General features: G+C 38.6%; 1 protein-coding gene across 5 annotated transcripts; it reads left to right on the plus strand.

Moving 5' to 3' along the window:
* The first annotated feature begins 451 nt into the window (after window positions 1-451).
* Window positions 452-18,372, plus strand: cd44b (CD44 molecule (Indian blood group) b). Of its 5 annotated transcripts, none has more exons than XM_060886203.1 (8): window positions 452-828; window positions 10,788-10,956; window positions 11,500-11,636; window positions 11,856-11,921; window positions 12,418-12,792; window positions 14,389-14,502; window positions 15,238-15,316; window positions 16,320-18,372. In XM_060886203.1, exons 1-8 carry the CDS (start codon window positions 762-764, stop codon window positions 16,531-16,533), a joined length of 1,221 nt encoding a protein of 406 aa, XP_060742186.1. In that variant the 5' UTR covers window positions 452-761; the 3' UTR covers window positions 16,534-18,372. The 5 variants fall into 5 exon arrangements, with proteins under 5 accessions (XP_060742186.1, XP_060742189.1, XP_060742187.1 ...); XM_060886206.1 differs by having other exon boundaries at window positions 14,389-14,493; XM_060886204.1 differs by having other exon boundaries at window positions 14,392-14,502.
* Window positions 18,373-19,289: the final 917 nt, after the last annotated feature.

A 19,289-nucleotide genomic window follows, 5' to 3' on the forward strand; every position in this document is an offset into this window, starting at 1 on the left:
GTTATATATACTGTAAATGAAAAGGTAACAGTCAGAAACCCTGCATAATTATTGGTTAGAAAAGTATTTTTGTGTGTAGGGTGACAGTTGGATTCTTCTTCCTGCACTTGGCGAGAGGAGAAGTGAGAGGGAGAGACGTCTGGCTGAAAGAAAAGGTAGTGAATTGAGCGCCAGTTCAGAAGGAGGCAATTACAAAGGAGCAGATGTGTGCTGTGTGGATGTTGAGGTCCTTGGCACACCGAAGAGCGAAAGAGAAGTGGCTGAGCAGTGAGAGAGGCTTTGACATGGAGCAACAGGAGACCTTAACTGGAGCTATAAAGCCTTACAAACCAAAGCTGAGGGTGAGAGAGAGGGTGAGAGAAAAGGAAGCAGAGAGAGAGAGCAGTGGAGGGAGGGGAAGAAGGGTGTGTTCATGTACGCACCACCCTCTTCCATCATAGCAGTGATAGTGAGACCTCTCTCTCCCTCTATCTCTCTCTCATGCATACACACACACACACACACACCATTGAAAAGTTAGAGCAAAGTCTTTCGTCTCTGACAGACCAGCAGCCACCCACTGCACGCTCCCCTGAGAGCACTGGACCCCTGCTCCCTCCCTTTCTCTCTCTCAGGCACTCGTTCACTCTTTAACTCAGTCCCTTACTCATACTCATACTCATTCATTGAATCAATCCAAATTTTCAGCAGCTTCACTTGTCAGAGAGGACATAAAGGAATACAGGAATCTGCTATAGTCTCGCCTCAGCCACTCAGCCAGCATGTGGTTTCTCCTGCTTGGACTCATCTCTGGATTGTTGGCCTCTTCTTGGGGAAGCACTGAAAAAGGTGAGAGAAAAGACTTTAATAATGATAATAATTTTTTTGTGTCTTGATTTTTTTTAAATAGTGTATTTATTGTTTTTTTATTTTTATTATTTTTTTAATTGAATTTGAAGAAAGGGATTGTTACTGCTATGTGCTTTTTTCTGATATGTGAAGTGTTTTCATGGAATGTGGGAGCAAATGTGTGTGGCTATGAGTGCTGAATACAAGGATGCCGGCGAGGCAGCATGTGTTTCGTGTGGCAGACAGAGCAGACAAAGGAGACGGCTGCCGGCTCTCCAGACAGACAGAAAGAGAGAGAGAGAGATTTGGAGAGACATAGACAGATGAAGAGAGAGAAATAGAGAGAGAGTAAACTGAGCAGAGGCACAGATAGACTTGGTGAAAAGGAGTCTGTGCTTTAAATATGTAGGTCTGTCTTTTATTTTAATCTTTAACGCTATGTAATTTTATTCTGCTTTTATACTGAAAAGAATGGCTGGATCAGTGTGCTTCTTCCTTTCATAGCTTACAATCAGAGCTGAGCTACACAAAGGAAATTGATCAACTGTGCTGCTTTTCTTCTGCTTTTCTTTCACTCATTGTTTCTAGATCAGTCTTTTCTCATTGTGAAGTTGGTGGTCTTTAAATGTGTCAGTGAAGAACATCTTAACTTAGGAAGCTGATAATGAAGCTAGAAGGTCCAACTGTATGTAGAAGTGGATGTATAATGTATATATCTGGTCTAGATCTGTGTGTGTGTGTGTGTGTGTGTGTGTGTGTGTGTGTGTGTGTGTGTGTGTGTGTGTGTGTGTGTGTGTGTGTGTGTGTGTGTGTGTGTGAGGGAGAAATGGGGAGACTCTTTGGCTGGCTGCCACTGAGCCACCACTGTGGAGCTGTAAATTTCTGGCACTGCCAAGCAAGAGAAACAGGAGGTGGTTTGGGATTGTGTTTGTAGGTTTAGGGCTTTGGACTGTGCAAAACTGAAAATGGAAAAGAATGAGTGCAAAAGAAAGGTAGCTCAAAAGTAGCAACCAGCAGACTAGATCACAACCTCCACGGTGAGCTGAGAAAATGAGATTTGTTGTGAGAGACCCCCCAGGGGAAAGCAACCCGCTGCTCACGATCCATTCCACCCTGAGGCAGCTTGGGTGCCATGAAGCTAATATGACATTGAGAGAGCCAACACAGCCCAACATGTTCTCACACAATGTTTTTTCCAATTAGTTTAGCTTTATTTGTGTAGAGATACAAAGATAATGACTAAGGTAAGATAACAGCAGGGTTAGTACTCTTACCTTTTTACATCACTTCATCTGGATGAAAATGATCCATTTCCTACCACATTGATGTTGCTTGTTTTTTACCTGAGACCAAATTTCACAAATTTACCCAACATGCATACTAACTAGGTGTTTGTTACTGGACCCCATGTTGAGGCTGGTCTCTACTATAGTCCTGTTTTTTTTTTTTGTTTTTGCTGGTTGTTTTTTTCCCCCCCTTTAAAGGCCAAGCAGACTGCCTACATTACTTAACAGTCTAGCTGAAGGATGATAGGCTTTCTCTGGTGCTCTCAGAAACATGCTTGATTTAGTCTGGCTTTGGAGTAGTATATGACCTTGCCTTTGTATCTTCAAGGACATTCTGCAGAAACATAAAACTCTGATTACATCTCTTAGATTGCTAGGTTTTTATTCACATACCCTTCTTACACATAAGAGGAAGTGTAGCTTGTAGGAAGGTCAGCTTTCCCATCTGTGCTAAGAGAGAGTGATGAAACTGCTCTCTCCCTGGTTGCAAGTTTACTCCCATCAACTCTGTCCAGTTTTAGCAATTGAACTCATGATTCTCTGATCACCTACAGAAAATAAAGTAATAAAAATGAAGAATATAAAATAAACTTATTTGATTTTTTCTATTTTGGGCCTTCTGATTGTACTTTGTAATCCTCAGTTCTCTAGTACAAGTAAAGTCAGTATCTTCAGAGCATAAGTAAAATGACGTTTCCTGTTTTGAAAGTCAAAACACAACCAAATGCAACCCCTCCCTTTAACACATCCTCCAAAGTCACACTCTCAAAGCTCTAGCTTCCTCACACTGATTTAATGGATGTTGGATTTTACAAGTAGGTAATATTTTTGAGCCTTAATAATCACTGACCCAACCATTAATCCATTTAAAATTACATCATCCAACATCCAACATAAATGTCCCCTACTCTTTAAACTGTGTTTTTTCCCCATCAATCTATCATATTAAAGGGTTTTTTTTAAAAGTAAGCGTTAATTTTTGTTAATTTTCCATCTTACTCCTACATTACCGACACGTCCGCATGATCAAGAGCGTGTGGGGTTTGGAAAAAAGAAACATTATATTTTTCCACTTCATAGATACAAATTTCTTACAAATGTTTTGCAAGTGCCTTTATGTAACCTGGTGAGGTGAGTGTGTATGTGTGTGTTTACCTAAGGTGAATGACCAGCAGCAAGTGGCTTAACCATTTGCAGTTACGCCAAACAAGGGGCATATGAGTGGAGTTCTAGTCACAGGAATGTGTGGATCACTGAAATCCACTCTTTACAGACACAGTAAAATACACACACACACACACACACACACACACACACACAGCGACACATTTAAAGACCTTCACATTACCTGGAGTGTAATGTTTCAAGGTAAGGAAGGCCATTTGGTGTCAACTAAAGCCTCACAAAGAGGACTTGTGCGTGGCCAAGCGTCACCTGCTGCTTCCCAGCTTTTCCACGTGCTACTGATTTGGCTTTGTATCTTCTAACTTTGATCAGGGACCAGCTGGCATTAATACAAGCACACTGACTGGCATGTCTGGTAGTAATAAAACAATGATACTCGATTTGTGATAGAATCTTGAAGACATTTCTACACCCTTCTATTAGAACTAATCAGCATCTTCAAACTAACACAAATCCAGTCGATAATAATAAATAAATGATTATTATCCTAATACTCAAAACAATCAGGATAATTGACAGTTCATAGGCATACTCTTTAAGAATGAACAAGCAAAATTAGTTTCATACTTTTGTTAATCTCAGAATGAAATCCCATAAGAGCCAAGAGGCAGTCCTCCTGTTTAACCCCTAACCTCTTCACATACAGTACATTCGCTTTCTCTTTACTCTTTTAATCTTCTTCTCTTTCCCTCACTCATTCTATCTTAAGTAGATGACAAGACTCTCACATTTCAGCTGAACTGTATCCTCAGGATTGCTGTTAAACTTATTAATTACATTTTAAAGCCTTCCTGTGGGCTCCTTCTGCCTGTTCTCTTCCCCTCCTCTCGCTCTTTTTAACATACACTCAGCCCTTTGTGGGATAAAGAAGCTGCGCTCCAAAAAAAAAAAGCTCAGTGCAGATCCTGAATATGCCAATATATACCACAGTATAGCTGCATTCATTTCCAGATCCATATTAAAGGATCCAGATTATTATTCCAGATGTCCTATTAAAGGATCCAGTGGAAAGGAGGCTTGATGATTTTGGGCATGCTTTAAAAGTTTTGAGAATTAGAAAAGCTTATACCAAATGATTCATACTTGTACGATTTAGTTTCCAAATATGGTTAAATAGTTTTAAATAAAGAGACACTGTAACAGAATATTCTAGCAAATAAACAAAGAGATAAAGTGCACTTATACAAAATTTTAAGTGCCTTTTTTACAGAAGAGTACTTCTTGAGGTCAGTGTCCTCCAAAAACAATGGAGGTGTAGAGAATGTGAGGTGGAGGTGAGGTGAGGGATGTCCTTCAGTTGACTATAACATGGCTCTATTAGATCTCTGGTTTCAATGTCTGCTTACACTCGTTAGTGGATGGATCAGAAAAAGAGTAACTATCACTGAACACCACATACTGTGAACAGTTTCTGGAGCAATGTTCTGAACTGACATCAGCATTAATCAAAATTCATTATATTGTTAAATTGGTACATTAATTTGTAGCAATAGCACCTATTCAGCTGACATATTACAAGCTACAATTTCAGTTCTAATTTCATGAAATGAAGTAACTCCACTTCTATGTTGTTGCTACTGCTGCTGCTTTCTTTGTGGTTTAATCAGAAACCCACAAGCCAGGTCAGAAATACAAACCCCACCTAGAGCAGCTGGAGGTTCTGGCAACCTCTCTATAGACAACATCACTCATGCTTTCTTTCTTTTCACATCATTTGTTTACAACCCAAATCCCTTAACTCCATTAAGAGACAATGGCTGCTTTTAAAATAAGCGCTTTTGAACAAGCAGGACTCAACATGCTGTGTAAACCAGCTTGACTACCGATTTTGCATGTAAATTAAGATACCTTGGATGGTTTTTTTCATCCTGTGATGCTGTCTTTAATCTATGAAGTGACTCTGCAGGCCCAAAAGCTATGTTTTTCCTTCAGGACATTCTATTCATTAGGTCTGTGTGTGCCACTGCTGGAATTATTCTGAAATCATGCCAAAATAACCCTCTGCCCAACCGTCATTAACAGCCATGCTAGCGCTTCTTCCTCTTTAGGCTTGGTGTGGTTTGAGCAGTAGGCTTAGCAATGAAAGTACACACATGGCTTTTGCAGCATTTTCATTTCTGACCACAAATGTAAATGAACCTTGATGCTTGTTTGTGCTTGTTTATGTCAAGTAAATGATAAGCTGTGATATTTCAATTGCTGACCAAGTTAGAAAGACAGCATTCCTAATGTAATGCATTTAAAATTTATAGACCACATACGTACAGCCATGTGCTTACAAGGTTGGCATGTAACTTGTGCTGGAAGAGCCATTTCTCTGTATGCTGTTTTAAATCAGTGAAACATAGCTAGATGAACTGGCCAGACAGAGTTATAATGAACAAGGTTCCCTTTCGATACTCCACTCATACTGCGTATGGGGGGAAAAGCTCCTTTTTTCCTCAATACTGAAGCCTTTTTCAATAACGCAGTGCAACTGCACTGCCATTGGTTTAATCTGTAAACTTTTTAAACCAATGACGGCGCTGCGTAGCTGCGCGAGCCTGTGGCGATGCAGCGCGCCAAAGCCCGCTAAAAAAAGGGGCGGGGCGTATAGCTATATAAGCAGGCAATCGGCAGAGGAAATCAGATCTTACTCCTTCAGCGACGACTTCACTTCGCTGAATTTCGCCGTTGAATAGGCACCGCAGCGGACCAGCTGAGACCGCCGACAGCTTGCATCGCCGGCGCTCTATAGACAGCCGCTTCTTGCGCCGTTCTCGGGCTGCCGGCTTCCTGCTTGCAGCCGCTTCCCAGCGCTCTCCTGCCGCCATCCGGCGATCACAAAAAGAGCTTTCCAGCGGTTTTCACCGCTCTAAAAGAGCATTTCACACAATAAAGATTTCACTTTTTCTAAAAGAGAGCAATTTTTCTCTTCCACACTTGTCAGTGTTCAGGCCCCTAATCAGTGGCCTGCCATCCGACACTATCCAGCCCCTTGTCACACAGGCCGAGGCCTGGCAGGCCATCCCCGGAGTGTCCAAGTGGGTGTTGGGAATAATAAAATACGGCTACTCACTGCAGTTCGCCCGGAGACCCCCACGTTTTCGTGGGGTGATTCCCACTTTGGTAGAGCCGGACGACACCCAGGTCCTCTGCACCGAAGTGCTGACGCTGTTGAGGAAGGGAGCCATAGAGATGGTTCCTCCCTCAGAAAGTGGGTCGGGGTTCTACAGCCGTTATTTCCTTGTCCCCAAGAAAGATGCCGGTCTCAGACCCATCTTAGACCTCAGACTCCTGAACCTCTCCCTCATGAAACGGAAGTTCAGGATGTTGACACTGAAGCAGATCCTCACGCAGATTTGCCCCGAGGACTGGTTCTTCTCGCTGGATCTGAAAGACGCTTACTTTCACATCCAGATAGCCCCACATCACAGACGATTCTTGAGATTCGCGTTCGAGGGTGTGGCTTACCAACATAGAGGCGTCTACGAGACGCCTCTATGCCCAGAAATGGTCAGTCTTTGTTGACTGGTGCTCCGCACAGAACGAAGACCCTGTTGAGTGTGACGTATCTCTGATACTGTCATTTCTCCAAGAGCGTCTGGACAAGGGTCTCACCCCTTCCACGCTCAAGGTGTATGTAGCAGCCTTCGCAGCATTTCATGCCCCTATTGCTGGCCAATCAGTGGGTCGAAACGGCCTCATTGTGCGTTTCCTGAGTGGTGCTAGGCGGTTGAAGCCCCCACGTCCTCTCACTGCTCCCACTTGGGACCTTCACACGGTCCTTGAAGCGCTCAAAGGACCTCCCTTTGAACCGCTGCGGTCAGCTGGCCTCGGCCCCTAACGCTCAAAACCGCTCTGCTACTTGCTCTAGCATCGGTCAAGCGTGTTGGCGATTTGCAGGCCCTCTCGGTGAGCCCTGCATGCCTTGAGTTTGGGCCCAATGACTCAAAAGTCATTTTAAAACCCAGGCACGGCTACGTACCTAAAGTGCTCTCAACGCCATTTAGAGCGCAGGTAGTTTCTCTCTCGGCTCTGCCTCTGTTGTCAGGTGAGCAAGAGCTGAATTTACTCTGCCCACTCCACTAGAGGGATGGCCTCTTCATGGTCCTCGCCGTCCACTTTTGTCAGATTCTATAACCTGGACATCCCGACCTTGCACGCTCGGGTTCTTTCGGTTTGATACGACGGCCTCTTCAGACTCCGTCATCATACCACCTCCGGGGAGCTTGCTCCCTCTTAGCAGTGTTGCGTCAAGGGTTCGACGGCTCCGGCCCTCTCACTTATCCTCTGGGCCCCAGGGTGTTCAAGATAAGTTTTTTCGTTCCCTACCATGGCACGGCGTGGTTGAATTCGTTCCCCATACGCAGTATGAGTGGAGTATCGAAAGGGAACGTACTCGGTTACGAACGTAACCTCGGTTCCCTGAGATACGGAACGAGTACTGCGTTATATGCCGTGCCACGAGGCTGCGGCTTCAGTGTCGTCGCTTCAGTCGTATGACCTGATTTCCTCTGGCGATTGCCTGCTTATATAGCTATACGCCCCGCCCCTTTTTTTAGCGGGCTTTGGCGCGTTGCATCGCCACAGGCTCGCGCAGCTACACAGCGCCGTCATTGGTTTAAAAAGTTTACAGATTTGAATATGTAGTTTTTTGGGAAAGCAAAACAAATATTTGCCAGTGTTAATATCTGTAACTATATGCACAGTTTAAATACAAATCTCTAACTTGTCTTTGTTAATAAATTCTAACCTAAATTGTATTGCTCATATACACAGTATGACACGAAGTGTCCAGACACTTGCTGCAACTTCCAACAGCAAATATAGTTTCATAGCCTCTGCTGCTGTACTTCAAATTAATTATATAAAATGACAGGATGTGCTAGACTTTAATATATTTTATAAACTGGTGAATAATGAAAATGGAAGCAATATTGTTAAAATGAGGGACGTTTTTGCAGTGATTGATGTGATTAGAACAATTATTTCAGCAATATAGCGACAATTTTAATGCTAAACCCATTAGTTTATTTAAATTCTTCTAATTTGATCATCAATATATCATTAAACAACCATATTAGTCTTTCTTCTGATTTGTTTGTTGTTTATTTGTATCTTGCTGCATGGTGTTATAGTTGATAGCAACAAATAAAAACACAATCTACTTCTTTAGTCAGGATTTTCTATCCCCTTTTTTTCAGGCCCAAATGTATGTGCTTGTGTTTAAAGGCGGTGATTTAAATGCTATTAAAATTCCCTGTGTCAAAAGCTTCTACTCAATAAAAAATTAGACAGCTCTCAGATTACTTCTATTAATTTGAATGAAGACATGCAGAAAATAAACTTAATCACCTGCATAAACCAGCTCTGAATTTGGAGTAAATATAGATTATCTCACTGAACTCATCTTCACCGGCTCTGAATTGCACCACTGATATGATTTAATATTTAGTCAGAAAATGGTATAAGCAAGTGAGTAATTATGAACTTGATTAAGAGTGCAATTGCAAGTCTCCTCTAGGTTATGTAAATGTTAGAGGAAAATGCTAATGAAGAACATTCAAACCTAATGGAAAAGTGATCATGTGAACCAGTATCTCCTAATAAAAATGATCCAGTATATTTTCTTAGCTCTTAAGAACCTCATGGCTGAACATGAAATGGAAGCCATTAAACACTTAAAATGAGACTGATAAAGTCGCTTGCCTTTTTTATGTAAACACACATGCTATTTATGCACTTCACCATGGTAACCAGTGCTCACCAGCTTGCTTATGGGGTGTAAACATTCTGAGATTTCCTGTGCATTTTTGCAACAGCACACATAAATAAAGAAACAGGTTGTGAAGTCTGTAGTGTTCTCTGTGTAAACTGTGCTACACCAGGATTTGTTCATGGAAATGGAAATTAATTTGTGCTTTCCTTGTTGCTATGGTAACTGGAAGCTTGGTGTCTTTTCAGCATGATTGGTAATTATGAGTCATGGTTTATCTAGAGATATAAATCTGGTTGAGAGATGAGAGAAATATAGTTTAAGGTAGAACGGTAAAGTAATTTAGAATTAAAGGGTCATGACTATGACAGGGTCTAAAAGAAACACCGGCATATTCAATGAGTTTAGAAGTTACCATGACTTCAAAAGTTCAAAAACTTTATGTTTATTTATAATATATTCGAATAATGTCTAGTTTCATGTAGCTGATAGTATTGGGAAAGTCAAACAATTTATAAATTAGTATTAGAATCTTGTCCCAATTTACCTTTAAAAGAGTTCACTTTAATATCTTGAAAGTTGCACATGCATTTATATGTGAAAGATCTATATTTAGGTACATAAAATGTACCCTATTTTGAGTGTATGATGATGATGATGATGATGATGATGTAATATAAAATGCCTGAAAATAATTTTTTTCAAAAGCCATTTTTGCTGACAGTACGTATTTAAATCAACATGCACTGCTTATACTGTATTATTATTTCTATTTGAAATTTATTTAGAATAATAGTGCAGGTTGCATATTTGTTGGTCAGAGGTCTGGTTCTCCAAACTCTAGAAGTAATAAGAGAATGTGTGACCATGGTGACCAAGGCACACACTTGAAAATGAAAAACTTAAATCCATATTCATGCTCATCCTCCCACAGTCAATATGGAGTGAAATGAGATTTGAATTTTCTCCCCTGATGTTACTTTACACTGTTTTCTACATACTGCTCTGGTTCTCTTATGATAAAACTTTATTGTGTGCTTTGTGTCTGACAGCGTCTGCACGTTCATCTCTCTCTTTGTACATTCATCATTTTAAATAGATTTTAATCTGATTTGCATTTTACTGAGAATAATTCAGTCTGGCTCTCGCAATATGCCTGAAGTATAGACACTGGAGCCACCACAGCGGAGTCCTGGGAGACAATCCACAGTATTTCTGATGCTCAAATACAGCTTTGCTCAGCTCATGAAAGGTGTGATAATTAGGCATTGAGCTGAGTCAAGGGTGTTTCTTTGGGGAAAGCACAAATATATTCAGTATAAAGATAAAGAAAAGAGCAGTGAAAACACGGGGAAGCAAATCACACAGAAGCAAATCCTCAGTACTGAATCAATCTCTAGAGCCTTGTATCAAATCTTCTGTGGGGTAATTTGTGTTTGGTCTTGATATGAAATCGTGTGTGTGTGTGCGTGTGTGTGTGTGTGTGTGTGTGTGTGTGTGTGTGTGTGTGTGTGTGTGTAGGACACATTGATAAGGAAATTTTCTCCCCATCCACTGTGGATAGAATTACTAAAAATTTGTGACAAAAAATGGAATATTTATATGCAATTTTTCTGCCTCTCTAAGCTTTTGGTATGATTTTGCAGCATTTTTGCTGATGAAAGTAAACACCAGTGCTCTCTCTCCCTCTCTCTCTCTCCCTCTCTCTCTCTCTCTCTCTCTCTCTGTCTCTCCCTCTCTCTCTCTCTTTCTCTCTCTCTCCCCCTCTCTCTCTCTCTTTCTCAACTCAGAGGTGAAGCTGCGAAGCTGCAGTTATGTGGGAGTATTCCATATTCAGGGCAAGGATCGATACACTTTGACCTTTGATAACGCAAAAGAAACATGTGAAGCACTGGGCACAACCTTGGCCAGTCTGGAGCAGGTGACTGCTGCCCATGACAAGGGCTTGGAGAGCTGCAGGTAATTCTTTTTTATGTCTTTACATGCCAATGGAATTATTGATAAAAGTTCCTAAAGAATGCTTAACAGCACATGTAGAGGTTTGTTTGTTTGTTTATTTGTTTATTTATGAGGTGTTTATTTACACACCCAATGTATGCAGATGTCAGCATCTGGCAAGGGATCTTCTGGATGAAGTCACATAGGCCTATTCTCTACCAGACATATATGGAGGGTATTTAGATACAGCTAAATAAAAAAAACCTGTAAAACATAGACAGAAACAATTATTAATATGTCCTTTTCTTTTCCAAGATTTTTTTTCTTTTTGTTCTCCAGCTTTTGGATATATTCAAACTCTCAGGTTCTGTTTTGAAGTAACCAAGACAACTAGACATTAAATAGAACAAACTACTTGGGATAATTGGGATTTTGAGTCATATGTTAAACCATTGTCTCTCTGACAGCAGTGGAACAATTAGAATTATGGTTTGGTTGTAATTTCAGTAAAAATACTATAAATATAGCTGATCATGATAAAGCTGCACTGGTATTTGTGAACAGGTATGGTTGGATCAGCAATGGAAATGTCACCATTCCTCGACACGTGCCGAACCCACAGTGTGCAAACAATCAGATGGGCGTTATTTCATTGGTACCAACAGATAATGGATATGATGCCTACTGCTATGATCAGACAGGTAGTAAAAATGAAGAAGAAAAAGGAATGTTATCATTTAATATTTTATTTATTATTTACTTACACAAGTTGAGCTGTGAACTACAGATGTGGTGTGTACAGTATAGCATCTGCATTTCTGAGTTATTCTGATTATTGCCATGTTGTGGACAGATATTAGGCAAATAATACAAAACATGTGGAATCTTTTAACAAAATGCAACTCTGTCTCTCAAAACAGATCAGTCTGACAAAAACTGCACTTTGGAAATAAAATATCTGGAGTCTGATCCTGAATCGGTTACAGGTGAGAACACATTGTTATTATCATTATTGTTATTAGAAGTAGTAGTAGAAGAAGAAGAAGAAGAAGAAGAAGAAGAAGAAGAAGAAGAAGAAGAAGAAACAAGAAGTAGATGAAACAGAAATACTAGCAGCAGTAGTAGAAGTAGTTGTAATAATAATACACACACAATGACACCTACAATAGTGTCTGCACACTGAAGCAATAACTATATTTTGTATGATTGTAGTTATAACACATATATTGGGTTAAAAAATGCCATAATAGACTTGAGATTTTTTTTTCTCTTCCTCGTGACACAAGGATGTATCATACATGAGAATGTACCATCAGAACATTATGCTATAAGGACATCTGAAGCAGTTATGTCATTAACTTTATGCACTACCGCTATAAATTCAGATGTAACAAATAAGAGGAGTTCTAAACACATATTGATCAACACTAAACCTGATATTGTCTTGTACATGTTTCTTCATTCCACTCTACCCCATTTCAGAGGACAGTGTAACCCAAGATATGGACAACACCAACTTGACAACCGACTTCCCTACTACGGAGGCTCCAGAGACTGTAGACACCACCAGCGACATAATAACTGTTACTGATACACCTCCTGCTTTAGAGGAGACAAATCAAAATCCAAACAGCTCACATGAGGATGACAATGTATTAGACGAGGTGCTGAATCAGACCACACAGTTTCCTCTCATGACTCCTGAACCTGAACAACAGGATAAAATTTCAGATGAGACAACCACCGCAATAACTAGTCTAGATAGTGGTGGCTCAGGTATGGGAGACGCAACACTCAGCACCACAACTGAAACAACCAGTGAAGAGATATATGCGTATTTCACAAAGAGCATTCCAGGTAAGGGATTAGAGACAAAAAGACTTTTCGAGCATGAAAATTATTATAATATGTCTGGCCTATATATTAGTGCTTAATTCTGATTGGTCAAAAAGGATTATTTTCTATAACAGCAGCTCTGACGATATTTCTAGATAAAAGGTCTATATTAATGCACTCATTTAGTATGTCATCATTTCTCGTGTAACTACATATTGTAGGTAGGGACACTCTACATCAGCAAATTCTGTAAATTGTGTTTACTTTCTAATGCAAAGACGTTAGCTTTGATAACTCTTTTATTGTCATAGTGCAACCTAGTTTCTGGCATCAACGCTTTGTAACAGTCAGAGGTACAGCTGGAATACGTATTCCATCACAGTAAAGTCTTCAAGACTTTGCATATTGATGTGTCTCTGTAGTATGAAATGCTGCATTTCTTTCCCTTATTAAGTTCAATAAAGAGGCAGGTTGGTCAGGGAACAGCTGTTCAAAATGATTCAGGAATGTTTGCTTATGTATACCCCAATTTAATTTTAGAATCTACAGTAGAAGATGTTTCATGTAAAATAAAAAAGAAATGGCCAGTATATACTCAGTATATACTATTTAAATATAATCAATTTATTTGTTTTATTTTATTTATTTTTTAATTCAGAGATGGTTTTAGATAACAACCTTTGAAGAGCAGACTCAGTAAACAGAACCAAAGGGTTAAAACCCAACACATCCACAGCATCCTGACAACTTACTGTATTTCCCAGCAATAGCTAATTCAGTATACTACCTTAATTTAAAGGGGAAAAGGGATTTTCTGAAGGACCAAATTGATGATTTAGTGTCTGTTAACGTTATGCAGGACCACACTTTTAACTGTTTATTATGATATCCCATTCATTACGATATTAACACGTTACTTCAATAAATGTCTGTTCATCAACAAAGGCATAATTCACATGCACAATTTTTAGGATTAAATCTTTATTAACATGAGTAACTTTTAGAGTTTGCACCTTTACCATGTGTTGCTTTTTTTGCTGTATAATTAGAAACAGAAAGTATAAAGCACCAAATATTCTTAAGTGTATTTTGCTTCAGTGTCTCTGAACTGCAGTGTCTCTGACGTTTTTCACCTTTGCTAGGTGGTGAAAGCATTTAAACCCATGGCGCACATTTTAGTGTAAAGCCCCCTCTGCTGTTAGAGAGTTAAAGTTTATCATACTGGAACAGGTGTCGTTTCACATTGAAGCAAATCTTGCATGCTCGCCCCCTGCTGCTCAGTCACAAGTACTGCAAGCGCTGTTATTCCCTTTTGAATCCTTGTGTACTGTTACAAGGTAATTAATTCATATATCTAAATGTATATGTTAATGTGTATACAATCTTTAAAAAAAAAGCTTCTCTCTAACACTTTAAAGGGTTTGTTTACTCATATGGATGCCCTCTAAAGCCCTGGAAAGCCTCTAACAGAGTTGAATAACCAAGTAGAATAACTATGAAAGAAATATCCCGTAAAAGACATACACTTTTCTTAGTGTGCACGTTTTTAATGTTCAAATCAACATATCCATTTAAGCAAAACTTTAATGCACTGTCTTCTGCATATTATTTCTAAAGTAGCATCCACTGAAGATGAGCCAGAGAAGCCAGTTTCTGTGAACGAAGGAGGGAGGAAGGCACCAGACATGGCTGAAACACCAGAGGAGAAAGCCAGCACTAACAGTAATAAAGGTTCACACACTCACACACTCATATTCTCATATAACAGATTGCCAAATTCAATCTTTGGATACTCTAAAAGCATAATGATCCCATCTAAAGCACTATCAGTATTTATCAGCCATATTATTACTGTGTTAATTAAAACTGTGTATGTCTTAGTTATATTTTTACCAACTTAGAGACACTGTTGATTTCTCATATATGATTGGTCAGAATCATATGTCGATTAATTTCCTATAAAAACAATTGTAGCAGCTGTGATTAAATCAAAGGTTTGTATCAATTTACTGATTGATATAATTACTATATTAAGAACTCATTCACATAGACTTTTACACTGGCTGCTTGACATAATCTAAGAGTGATAATAACTACATTAAATGTTGTTTTGTTAATTAAAAATGAAACATATATGAAGTTATGCCAAATTAAATTTTTCTGCCATTCAGGGGTTTTCTGGTTTCTAAATAATGTAACAGACACTGAGAAAGAAAAAAATGAAAGGAAAAATATTTTATATCAGTTATAAAAGCAGTAGTGAGGACTGTATGAACTTACAATAGTATTATGTGTCATTTGTATTTAATAAAACAGTAACTGTTGATAAATTGTGGAATAAGACAGTTTGGGACGTTAGATTGATGTAGGGCTGCATCACACCACCTTACCATTAACTGTTTTCTGATAAGAGAATATTTGCATTTTATTCTTGACTTTTTCTAATTTATTCTGTCTCCTCTGCAGACTGGTTGGTCGTCTTGCTTGTGGTTGTGGCCATCGCTGCTATTATTCTTGTGTGTGTTCTTGTGGTAACAAGGAACAGGTAAACCTCACATAGATCTTTACTTACACTAACACAATAAAAGGGTTTTTAGTTTTTCACCACTTAAACATATGTACGTTAGCAGTGCACTGATGAAGCAAAAAAGTCAAGTATTCAGGTGATGTTGATGTATAAAATATAATGTATTGAACAGTGAAACAGATTGCCCCCTTATAGCAATAGTACTAGACTACTGGCAGGAGCTTGTTAGTTAGTTAGTTAGTTAGTTACCTACCTACCTACCTACCTACCTACCTACCTTTATTTAACCAGGAGGGAACCAAGAAGAAGGGAACCAAAAAAATGAAAGACACGACAACAATGAACATAAAACGAATACATGTACAATCAAATAGTTGATACAACCTCCAATATGTCTATAATCACAGTTATTTACAAGTCAAGGGAGCACAGTAAGTTTTAAGCGTTTTTGTAAGTTGTTCCTGGTTGATGAGGCATTAAAGTACCTTTCTTTCCAAGCTTAGGTTAGGCCTAACACAGGGAACAGCTAGTTGAATAATATCCTTTGAGCAAAGTAGTATCCGTTTTTTTACTGAAATGATAGGTGACAATAAAAGATATAGGTAACAAGCTACATATTGATTTATGAATAAATCAATACCAGAATGAGTTCCTTCGTAACTCCAGAGATAACAATTCAGCCCTAACAGAGGGAGCAATGTTGAGTTTGAGTCTTGAGGCACTGTTAAAAAAGTGTGCCTCATTTAAAATGATATATTGAACTTGGGCATACGTATAAAATATAACACCAGAATCAAACATGAATAGAAATGCTGTAGACACCAAATGCTTTCTGGCACTGAAATAATCTAACTGGTCTGCATGGTTTTAGCACAACTAATCCAGTATGGATTCACAATACATAGTGTAAATCAGACAAAACTGAGGCAATAGGGCATGAAGCATGCAGAACAGCAGACCCACAATGCCACATGCTCCCAGGATCTAAATCTATCTTTGTGTGTTTGGTGAATTGGCATAGGTGGTGTGGGAAGAGAAAGACTCTGATGATCACGTCCAAGAGCAGCAGTGAGGGCAATGGAACAGCAGCATCAGTGGCCAGCCCCCAGGCTCAGGAGAGAGAGCAGGAGATGGTGACGCTCATGAACAAAGAGAAGATCCAGGAGAACGGCAACACGGAGGAGTTTACTGTGATCACTCTGGAAGAATCGCCAGAGAAAAACGAGCAAGCATGAAAGACAGAAGGAGAGAATAAGACATAGTGAGGATGAGATGAGGGAGGGGGAGGGGAGAGAAAGAGAAAGAGAGAGAGAGAGAGAGAGAGAGAGAGAGAGAGAGAGAGAGAGAGAGAGAGAAAGATGGGTCTTGGCTTAAGTCTTGACCAAACAGAGAGAAGCTGTTAGATGCTTTGGGAACCAGAAAGACACTGAGATACTTTTGGTGACATAATATTGTGTAACATCTATAAGGGTGGTATAAAATTCTGTCCTTATGTTCAGACCTTTTATATGAAACATTTCCTTGATGGTAAGGAATCATCTATAATTGTCCTGTGGCTTCAAAACAAACGACACAACAAACTGTTCAATTTAAGACAAAAGGGGAAAATGAAAGATTTCTTACCACAGCTTGGAGACATCATAAATTTAAACCTGAATCTAGGATCTTTTCTAGTTTTATTCTGCCTATAACACCAGGAGACTGATGACACAAATGAAAACGCTCTTTTGGACAGTTTTCACCTTTTCCCCCAAACAATTCGGTATAAACAACACACTCTATACTACAAAAAATTTCCTGATCTCAGTAAAATAATTACAAAGAGATGTTAATACTGCTCACCAGCTCACGTCTCCAAATCTCAAAGCTTGTTACTACTGAGGCCTCTTACCACAGTTAAGACACATTTATCTCCTAATGTCAGTATTTAGATGTAAATGTCGATTATAGCTTCAAGCTGATCTAAAAATCTTTTCATAATTAGAACGATTATTTATTTAAACTGGATTTGTGAGGAAAAACTGTTAAGCTTTATTTTAATATTGTGGTGTGCAGAGTGGTTTTAGCAGGTGATAGAGAAATAATGTAGGTTTAATTAAGGGCCAATAAAGTCCATGCACATAGCTATCATAGCGCAACAATTTCCTCTTCAGTCGACTCGAGATAATACAAGACAGGACAAATAAAGTGAAATAAATTGGAAGAGATGCTGACATGTGTTTTAGAGTCCTTTAAAAAGGTCTTTTCTGACATTCATTTTAGCCTTTTACAAAATTTGACCTTTTTCTCTGCGAATGACTTTTTTTTTTTGGTTGTTTTGATTTGTTTATTGTTGTTTGTTTGTTTGTTTCTTGTTGGTTGCTTGCTTGGCTGGCTGATTGACTGATTGTTTTTATATTTGATTTTTTCCACTTAATTTATCTCTTGTATATACTGTACCACTATACTTGTTTACTATTGTCTTCAACATGAGCTTGGAATAATCAGAGCATCATATCCATTAATTTAGTCAGTGTAAGTGAAAACCCGTTTGCACCCTTTATGATGTAAAATGACACTGTAGCTTGCTACCAATGGTTTCATATTTTTGATCTCCAAAAGTCTATCAAAGAAAATTCAATGCTATTGAAAAATTTTATATCATTATTCTTATCATGTGATCATGCATATGCAATTTACATATATTTACTCTCATTACAGCTGGTCTTTTAAATGCCAATAATACAGTGTACCAATATCACCAATGATGCAGTTATTTAAAATGGAAAAAATTTAAATGCTTAAATTATGTCTCTTAATGTTCATACTTTGCACCTTACATTGCATCCAAAAGCTTGAAACATATGTACATATAAGCACATATAAGCTTTCTCCACTTCTCCATTTCTGTTTCATATTTCTGCTTTTTTCTCTTTCGTCTTTTTATGATGGCATCTATTCTTGAACGTGCTTTGTTTAAGAAAGATTAGGATATGCAGTAGTGGTAGGAGTGTGTACATCGATCAAATAACAAATTATTGTTCATTAAAAAACATTGTGAAGTCCAGGATAAAATAAAAAAATGTATAGATGTGTTTTCTTGCATCATTCTTGGTTAATATGAAACTGCATGAGTGATTGTGAGCACAATGTATTTGAGAAAGACTTAGAGGGGGCAGGTGGGGTGCATGTGGTGAAGGGTGGAATGGAGGTAGTGCAGTTGCCATGGTATCAGTTGCCATGATGGAAGAGGGTGTTATTTCTCCACCCAATCTTGGAGCCATTGGGGAGATGGAAGCCATTTTGAGAAAACTGAATTTCTCTGGTTATGGTTTTTATTCATCACATTTTAAGTTATGTTGAGTTTAAATTAGACTTCAGGACTGTAATACAATAAAGACAAAAAAATAGACTTTAATATTTAACCAGTTGTTTAACCAGTGGCTTTTATGTCCCTCAAAACAGAGAACTGGCATCAGCAGGTTTATTATTCACTTGCTCTACTACACTCCAGGACCAGTATACAGTATATGTGAGTATATAGTATATATAGTACCTCTGTAGGCTCATCCTTGTTATGGATAATGATTTAGATTATAATGGTTTAGATTTTAACAGATATTAAGGGTTTTATTTTTTAAACTTCCAATGAGAAGTAAGCTAAGAAGATAAGCTAGCTGAAGTTTGTTCCTCTTGGATGAAGCTGTCTAAGAAACAAAGAAAGGCCAGAATTAGTTATGAATCAACATTTATTAGTTATAATAATTGTATGTACAGTACACCAATGGTACAACACATATTGATATGTACGAACACACTTTTATTCCATGGGTACATTTTTTAATCTCTTTGCTCATTTTTTATCCTTTCTTTTTTTTAAATCAAATGAAACGTGAAAAAAAAAAGAAAGATACAGAGAGGAATTTAAAAACAGAACAGATGGTCCCAGAGGTGAAGGGTGAGATTGTTATATGAAATTATTATTATTATTTTTTTTTATTAAAACATCAAT

This window comes from Tachysurus vachellii, chromosome 14, assembly GCF_030014155.1.
Source record: "Tachysurus vachellii isolate PV-2020 chromosome 14, HZAU_Pvac_v1, whole genome shotgun sequence".
Lineage (NCBI taxonomy): Eukaryota > Metazoa > Chordata > Actinopteri > Siluriformes > Bagridae > Tachysurus > Tachysurus vachellii.